The 9,511-nt window shown below is 33.6% G+C and overlaps 1 protein-coding gene across 1 annotated transcript; it reads right to left on the bottom strand.

Annotated features, from left to right (window-relative positions):
- LOC148613600 (betaine--homocysteine S-methyltransferase 1-like) lies at positions 1 to 8,793 on the bottom strand. The gene is made up of 7 exons (XM_088587041.1): positions 8,638 to 8,793; positions 3,836 to 4,026; positions 2,945 to 3,139; positions 2,465 to 2,576; positions 1,895 to 2,073; positions 1,131 to 1,212; positions 1 to 596 (listed from the first exon to the last, which is right to left on the bottom strand). The coding sequence occupies exons 1-7, from the start codon at positions 8,648 to 8,650 to the stop codon at positions 304 to 306; spliced, it is 1,065 nt and encodes a 354-aa protein (XP_088443167.1). The 5' UTR covers positions 8,651 to 8,793; the 3' UTR covers positions 1 to 303.
- Between the last annotated feature and the right edge of the window lie 718 nt (positions 8,794 to 9,511).

Raw genomic sequence — 9,511 nt, 5'->3', positions numbered from 1 at the left:
TAAAAGACAAAACTACTTTAATACAGAAAAAAACACTACTAAAAGATGACTAGCTAATCTAAAAAACGCTAATTATATAAAAGTGTGTCTGAAATGACGTGTATTACATTTAATGTATTGGCAATTTGACTAGGCTTGACAGGATTTTCACATATAGAGATGTGACACTACATATCACATAAATCAAAATGACTCACTGATTTAACGATTTAAATATGAGACAAGCATGTGAAAATGTAATCAATGCTACTTCAATGAATTTTGAAAATCACCGTTTTTTTTTGCCAATTAAACTAAATTTGTCTACGACTCCTTATCTTTCCCGAATACCATATACTGTCTAAGCTTCTCAGAGCTCGAATAATTCCTTCTCATCTTTTCACCAAATATAAAACTTTGCGATACGTCTGGTGAGTATTTACAGGCACTAGGGGTTCTTCCATATACTTCCGCTATTTCACGGAAATAGTTCGGAGCATTTCCGCAGCAAAGTCCAATGTATTCTATGCCAATTTCTTTGGCTTCAGTAGCAAATTGTCGGATGTCTGAGCGACTACACATAGCACAGGCTAAATCTTGAGGATACAAAGATTTTCCTGTAATAATAAGCGCAGAATTTTTAAAAATAATTAGCATTCAATCAAAAATACAAAATGGCATCATTATACTAGGCTTAATTATAGTTAACAAATATGGTTCGGATGTCGCCATTGTCTTTATTGGTATTATTTCAGTTTCCTTCAACTTCATTCCTCTTGACACAAAATATACTAATAGTTTAACGGTGTGTATCTGTGTCAATAAAAATTGAGAAACACCAGTGTCATTTTCTTGACTTGACTTGACTTGAACCAAACTTTCAGGAAGAGGACTCCAAACGTTGACGTACTGCCAAATAGTTAGACTGGAGAAACGATGCCGTAAAAACACATAGAAGAAGCAGAAGAGGTGGCGTACCCGGGACCCCATTTGATCGGCCTAAAAACTCTTACATAAAGGACCTTATTGATAAAATAATCTGAAATTAACAATAATAATTATATTTAATAATGTATATCTCAATTTAATAAATTGTCTACCAGCGTCTTTATACCGCCATGGTTTTTCATTTAAGGAGTTTTAATACTTACCTGTTTCTGGGTCTAATAAAGCTTGGAATGTTCTACAGTCATCCTTTGTGCGGAACGGAACTGGCATGGCAGCAACTGGACCCTTTGAAGTAGAAACAAGGAGACCATGATTAGAACTGGTACAGGATATTCATGATTCAGGGACAAACACTATACCAACTAACCTAAAACATAAACCCCATCATAAATTACACAATTAGAAGCTAAAGAATAAAATGAGCAACCCGGACTTCTCTATAAATGAGAGTGTGGACCTTGTTCACCGGTTGGGTAAGCGTCCTCAACATTTCTAAGAACAACCACCAAGTTCCCCACACAGAGTCAAAACATAGTTAAAATAAAACAGGAAAACGATGATATTGTGAAAAACTTGTGTTCGTGGTGGTGATGGCCACATCATAACAATCAATGAGTTTATATGTTAAACCATAAATAGAACTAGTTAGAACAGACTGACAGACAAAGTATGGGTATATAGTTACATATCAAGATATCTGTCATGGTAACAGCTTTCACATGTAAAGAATGAAACCATCAGCATTTCAATTCAGAACTTCGGATGTATTTATATCGGATAGTCCCTATAATAATACTAGTAATCTAAATATATAGTATTCACATGATAGATCTCTATATAACAATAATCAATGTACATGTAGTGTTCATCTAACTTGAAAATACATACAATAATATATAATAATAATGGCTAATTTCATTGCATTGCCCTCTTAAATTTCGCAATTACCAAGTACGTTATCTCGTACCTGACAAACTTTCTTAATCTCTTCCAACAGTGGAATCATTGTTCTCGGCCCTCTTCCACAGTTGAGCCCAACAACTGCTGCACCAGCTTCTTCGAGCTGACGACACGCTTCCGGGAAGGGGACATCATCTGTTGTTTCGTCAGGAATATAAGCAGCCAAGGTTATGACAGCCGGGGTGCCTAGAATACAAATATCGGTTTTTGTTTTTCAAAATTTTTGTTTGTTTGTTTGGTTTTTGTTTTTGTTTTTGTTTTTGTTTTGTCCTTTTGGTTTTTTTACGGAAAAAAATAATGACACCGTGGTTCAATTTCATAGAACATTTCTGAAATTTCTTCGAAATTTCCATGAACTGACACTAATTGCAAAGTTCGCGCATGACGTGGAGTTGACAACATTGCCTTTTCATTTTTTCTCAAAGCTGCAAGAGATTGGATAGAAGTATTTTTTACAAGGTTTCCCCAAGCTGATGAAACTTTTATGTGTATATCTTGTTTCTGACACTTCTGTTGCTAACCCGACTGCTTCAAAATAACCGTTGTCCCAAATAAATGTTTACCCCAAGACACTAACCTTTACCATACTTCTTGATAGATTCCAATGCCAGCATAGCTTCTCCAAGGTCGTTGAAGGTTTCTCCTATAATAAAGTCAGCCTTATATTCTACCGCCCATTCTACTTGCTCCTAAAATAAGAAGAAGCCATTAAGAACTTCAGGATTCATTGATATTCAACAACAAACAAATTCATTTAATAAAATCAAGAAAATTTTGTTCTTCTAAATTTCAAAGATCACTGAGTCATTTCTTTCTTGTCTTTTCTTCTCAAACAAACAACCGTAAGGTGCCGGCCGTCGTTTCTGTATTCGAGGGTATCTGACGTGCAAAGGGGAATAACTCAGACACAGACAGTTTCCCAGTAGCGTACAGTATTTCGTTGTTCTGGTTAAATTTAACCGAACATACTCGCCTCAGTATGTGTAGTTTTAGATGTATTTGGCGACTTATTCGCCCCTCCATCCCCCAACAAATTTAAACAAACCAATAATCAAACCTTAAACATTTCTCTGATTTTATTTTTTGAAGCTTCGTCTGTCTGTTCATAGAGTCCTGTATTGCAGATTCCACCCGCCATGAGAGTTCCAGTCTCGTCTGCTACCTCACGTGCTACTTGCAAAGCAATGCGGTTAAGTTTTTCTAAATCTTCCTCACGACCAATCTGTTTCAATTTTTCTCTGTGACCATAGTACTGTCAAAGAAATATTTGAGTTTGAAAATAACTACACGTATAATTATGTTATACTGCTGTAGTAAAGCAAATATATTGAGTTCCCGATTCAAGTTTTTAGTAGAAACTTATTTAAGAGGCTCACGTCTTGTGTTCAGCCAGGGGCGGTTTTTATACTTCTATAAGAGATTTCCTGGCATTTTACATTTTCCACATATTCCATATAATTTATGGGAAAACCCAATTCTAAATTAGCCTATTCTTCTTTCATTAAAGTTCGCATGTTTCGAGTGGGAAAACAATTTAAACCACTCATTGCTTACGGAGATATTACCCAAGACTTGACTCGACAGGTGTTTCGAGAAAAGCAGAGGACGCTTACCCTACCGGTACACCTTGCTCGTTTACATTTGCTTCTTTGTACCTGTTATTTTGGTTATTTCATGTTCTTTGTTGTGCGTGTCTGTTTTATCAGTCTTGTCTTTATCCTTGGATTATATTCTTTTGATTTCCGCTCGAATCTTGGTCGCTTTGATATAATTTACTCCTTCAGATTTATTTATTTATTTTCACATTTAAATAAAACAAACGTTTATAGTTTTTCTAATTTGATCATTCTTCATCTTCCCGCATGCATCGGAACTTCCTTCAACATATTCATAATTCAAAACTTTGGTTCGATTTTAGTTATATAAATTACTTTGTATGCAAAATTACCGTGAACGCTTCTACAACATCGGTCCCTGCGTGCACAAACTCTAGATGCATCTGTCTGACTAATTCAGGATGTTCGATAACTACCTCCGGAATAAAGGCCCCAGCTTTTAGGTATCCCCGTCTCTCGAATTCCCACATATAACCTTCTGCGTTCAAAATACATTCTCCACTACTCAATCGCTCTACAAGGCCTGTTTTAAAAAGAAACAAATAGGATTGGGAAAAAAGTAAGAAAAAATTTCATTAAAAAGGATCCTTGCAAATAAATGCTTTTCCAAAAATTTGAAAACATCATTTGACACACATCCGATGCTACAATTAGATCTTTTTAGTATTTCTGCCCTTATGATGATGATAATGGTTTTTTTTTTTCAGTCTTCTTATTCTTTTTCATTCCCAGGGGCGAGTCCAGGTGAGTGCATAATGGGCGTACGCCCCCTTTTTAAAGAAAAAAAAAGAACCGAAACTATCGTAATCTGCTAAATATTGTATTGGAGATGACAATTAATCATTCTCATACATCAAACATGTCATATTCTGAACATTTTATACCGATTCTTTAAATTACGCCTCCCTTCATTAAATCCTGGACCTGCCCCTAGTTCCTTATGCTGCATGACAGTTAAATGCAACAAGTATTTAATCGACAATCATTACGCAATGTACGTAGGTCATAGAGGCTAAAAACCACTAATTCCACTTCCCATAGGCTTCTATGCTAATTTCACAATATTCAATGGCTTCTCTGGACTTTACCTTAACTTTAACCTGCAGATGACTATATATCAGCATGATTCTACATATGTCAGCTCACAATCCTCAAAATGGCATGTGGGGTTAGCAGACTTGCAGTGCAGTACTGGTCACCGGAAGTGAAGGGTCTATAAATAGCATGGGAAATCCCAGTGTTTTCACAAGATAGGGGTATATTTAAAATTCATTATGGAGATTAGGCTTCACATCACAAGAAGCAAAATGCACCTATAAAATGTACAGAAATGTTTTTCCTTTCAGAAACTGTTTAAATTTTTTAAATAAGATGAGAACTTTTTTCACAGCACTATGAGGAACAGGGGTAATTTCTGCGTAGGACTATTTTTGCCTACGTTCCAAATGCTCATTGGTTGAATTGGTGGTCTGTAACCTAAAGAGTCACTTTTTGTCTTAGAAAAAATTAATAACTATACAGGTATCTTCCTACACACATACTGAATGCATCTGCAAAGTTTCAGTGAAATGTGACAAGCACTTTTTTAAATATTTGATTTTTAAATATAGGGTAACCAAGTTGTGCGAGCAAAAAAGTGACAATATTCTACCATACTGAAATGCATTAAATATTTGCAAAGAACTTTTTCTGACTTTTCAAATAAAAAATATCAACCACAACTTGTTTTTAACAATATTAATGAAGAAATAGTTTTAAAAGTAATCATTTTCTGAGAAATTGGTCTATTTTTAAAAATATATTTCTGACATGCCTCCCCCTTTTTCTTGATCACATGTCAAAAATCCTAAATCTTTAAATTTTCACAAAAGGTGATATATTTGGCTTTAAATTTGTAAATACAGTGTTTTCACATTAAAACATGACCAGTAAAGGGCACCTAAAGCAAAAAAAGTGCTCAATAATGGATTTTCCATGTTGCCATAGGGGAATGCTTATATGGCCTTAACCGCAGTAATGAAAGTGAGTTTTTCCTCATTTCTAACCTAATTTTTGCTCAAATCTACACAAAACTTGATTTCAAGTACTTATTACTACCATATTTAGGTAAATATAGCCCTCAAAGTTTAATATTTGATATTTTTACTAAATTTTCTACACTTTTTACAAGATAGGACATAAAAATCAGCCAAAAAGACCAATTTTCCATAATTTGGACCTATAACTTAAAAAAATGCATATTTTGAAGGATTTTTGTAGTGTATTCCTGTCATGGCAAAGTTAACAAGATCTTCAAGTAGTTTAAAGCTATTTCAAGAAACTTTTCATTTTGCCATGGCTTCAGCTTAAGGCTAAAAACCACTAATTCCACTTCCCATAGGCTTCTATGCTAATTTCACAATATTCAATGGCTTCTCTGGACTTTACCTTAACTTTAACCTGCAGATGACTATATATCAGCATGATTCTACATATGTCAGCTCACAATCCTCAGAATGGCATGTGGGGTTAGCAGACTTGCAGTGCAGTACTGGTCACCGGAAGTGAAGGGTCTATAAATAGCATGGGAAATCCCAGTGTTTTCACAAGATAGGGGTATATTTAAAATTCATTATGGAGATTAGGCTTCACATCACAAGAAGCAAAATGCACCTATAAAATGTACAGAAATGTTTTTCCTTTCAGAAACTGTTTAAATTTTTTAAATAAGATGAGAACTTTTTTCACAGCACTATGAGGAACAGGGGTAATTTCTGCGTAGGACTATTTTTGCCTACGTTCCAAATGCTCATTGGTTGAATTGGTGGTCTGTAACCTAGACTAAAAACAACGAATTTATTAACCTAGACTGTCCTCATCAGTAACCTGGGCTGTCCTCGTCAGTAACATTGACTGTCCTTGATCTAATATTCAGTTCGACCGCATTTCATACAGTGTGTGTTGTTTGCTTTTGAGTTTTTTATCATTTTTATTTATTCCGTGATTCGTATGACACCAAATTTACCTCAGGTCAAAATTTTTATATGATATGCAAATTTCAAGACACTCCATCAAACCAAACCATGCGCATAATTGAACCCGCTACGATAATTAAAAAAAATGCATCAATAAATCATATCATTTATATCAATTAAAACTTTACAAAACCACCAAAATTTATAGAACGCAAAAAACGTGTATATTATTATATTCCTTCGGTAAAATGCATGTTATATAGCGCTTTTTCGTAAACAAAACATATTTACCGGTAGTCTTTTAGTTTGTCAAATATTTGAAAGTACCTTCACCTACTTTCGTGTCAAAATACATGCTATTTTAGTACATTATTTACTGCAAACAAACTCGACCGAGTTACAAAGTACATCTATAAACATTCATATATTACTTCCTTCGCTGGTTCAACGTTAATGTAAAGTAAGAAAATGTCAAAATGAGTTATTGGACAGTCACGGTGATGAATCTAGTTGAAGGCTTTGTTGCCCTTACAGGTGAAAAAAATACGATCTGAATTTTCGAATAACGAAATTTGACATTTTCATCACACGGACTTGCTTAACTATCTATGCAAGTATTCCATGCTTATGAAATATAGTGGGGCTGCCGATGGGGACGTAATCCCTTGTTCCTTCATGGAAAACAAAATTTGCAACTCTGCATCGCAACACGACCATACTACTTGCAAGGAAATCATACTACTACTTGCTGAACTATTCTTTTTTTCTTTATTCAATATTTTGTTTTGTTATGTTTTTGTTTTTGTTTTTGTTTTTTTGTTTTTTTTTTTTGTTGTTTTGTTTTGTTTATTGTTATTGTGTTTGTTGTTTTGTTCTGTTTTTGTTTTTGCTTTGTTGTTGTTGTTTTTTCGTTTTCGTCTTATTTTTTGTGTGTTGGTCACAGTCATGCTAAGTCATATCGAAATGCAATATAGGACATTACGTAACGGGATAGTTAGTTTCTATAGGCTGTGATTTGTTCATGTATTCTAATTAAAGTTTTATTCGTTACGCAGGCCAAAATTAAGGACGAGCTGGAACAGCTAAATCATATAATCCAGGACACGCCATTTTATCTATGCATTACGGTTAGTAGCCAAGTTGATTGTCATAGCTTTAACCCTTGTTCACTTTAATTTTTAAAGTTCAAAATATCGTACAACAGAGTTCATTGGTCTATTATTTTGACACATTAAAGATATGTTAACACGAGAGATTAACGCATAGTTTTTCATAGTACATGTAATAAATAGCAATTTGATAAAGCGATATTAACCTGTTTTCAAAGTAAAACAAAATATTATGGCTTTATTTTATTCATAAGTTATCAATCCATTTTTATCAGCATCAAACTCACAGTGACCATACTAAGTCAAACATGAGAAAATCCGTACGGACTTTGTTTTGACTAAATTATTTTTAAAAATATACTGTACTGTTTCAATGCAAACAATTTATGTAAAGAGTTATATCATATATTAAACACTTCAAATTCTTTGGATAAGACAAAAAATGAAATTGATATAAAACATACTTCGAGGCTACTTTTCTCGGGTTAAGAAGCACAACTATCAATGAGACACTAGAATCGTTTTCTCTTAATTTTCGGTGTATTTTTTTGTCCCGACATTCATGGTACGTTTTCCTGTTAAGCTATAATTATTAATGCTGCAAATTGCTCTTTCAAGTTTTTATATAATATGATAAACCCTGATTCTCTTGTTTAAATCACAAGTGATTCGCGTGAGTAATTCAGTGCCGAATGTTCACAGTAGATTAAAATTGTAACTTGTTTTCTTTTATTATGTAAGTAAAATATTGAAATTCGTCAGTATCGATATTGTCATGATTGTGCCACACTGTAAATTTGTATTTTTTCATATATCCTATACTTCTTATCAAATTGTCTTTTTTCTTATTCAAATTGTTTATCATTATCTTTAACCGAACAGATTAACGCTGAATTAACAAAACCGCAGAAAAGCACCAACAAAGAAAGACTGCATTATTAAGAAATATTGGATTGTTTGTAAACATAGACCACGTGGATTACAAAAACAATACCATCATATCATCTAATTCGGTATATAATGTAGATGTTAACCGGATTTTGCAATCGGAAAGTGTATAAAACAGCCTACCTTTCGTTGTCATTTTGTTCTGCCTTGGTGTTGTATTTTGTCGGTGAATGATATCTACAGTATTTTCTCTGAGTCTCTCAACATAAAACAAGGTCAAAAAAAAGACTACTAGCTGTTACAACAACCGAGATAATGAACTGTGTGTAAAACAAACAAAGCATTTAGATAAGGTTATGTTATATGATACGCGTGTATACATAATTATAATTATTAAACGAAACAAGCTACAATGCAAAGTTCTCTTCGAATACAATTAATTGAAGAAATAATGTACACTGTATGTTGCCCGCAAACTACTCTTCTAATTAATCCAACATTTTTCTTAAAAATAGGTTTTTCAAGATTTGTCAACTAATGCATTTATCTATACTAAAAATACTAATAAATTTCGTGACTATAATTTCTATTCCTGTATGTCTCTTGAAGACGAATTATACCAAGCGGATGTCCGGAGTTTGATGTAGAACAAACAAAAACTTCCATAATCTATTTGTGTAATTGAGGTCGAGATGACCTGTTATATAGCCTATTCTAAATATACAATGAAAAAATTGGTTATGGATATTAATATTTTCAAAGATGTGTTTTAAACAATATTCAAGTTTTTGGGGTTTTTTGGGGTTTTTTTTTTTTTTGGTACTTTTTTTATCAAGATGTTAAATTGCTAAACATACACAATACATTGTTAATCGCATTACTTGTCGAGTGGCCAGATTTATAGAACGAAATATAGATTGTGATTTAAATTGCGCGAGATAGACGAGTAATCAAGGGAACCATGACAGGAAAACAGACACACGCTACGAAGAACATTAAATAACCAAAATAACGTGTACAAAGAAACAAAAGTAAATGAGCAACTCGGACTACACTA

The sequence above is a fragment of the Perna viridis genome, chromosome 6, assembly GCF_037379345.1.
Source record: "Perna viridis isolate PV_CMFRI_1.1 ecotype Kerala chromosome 6, ASM3737934v1, whole genome shotgun sequence".
NCBI classification, from domain to species: Eukaryota; Metazoa; Mollusca; class Bivalvia; order Mytilida; family Mytilidae; genus Perna; species Perna viridis.
This window is presented reverse-complemented; position numbering and strand designations above follow the sequence as displayed.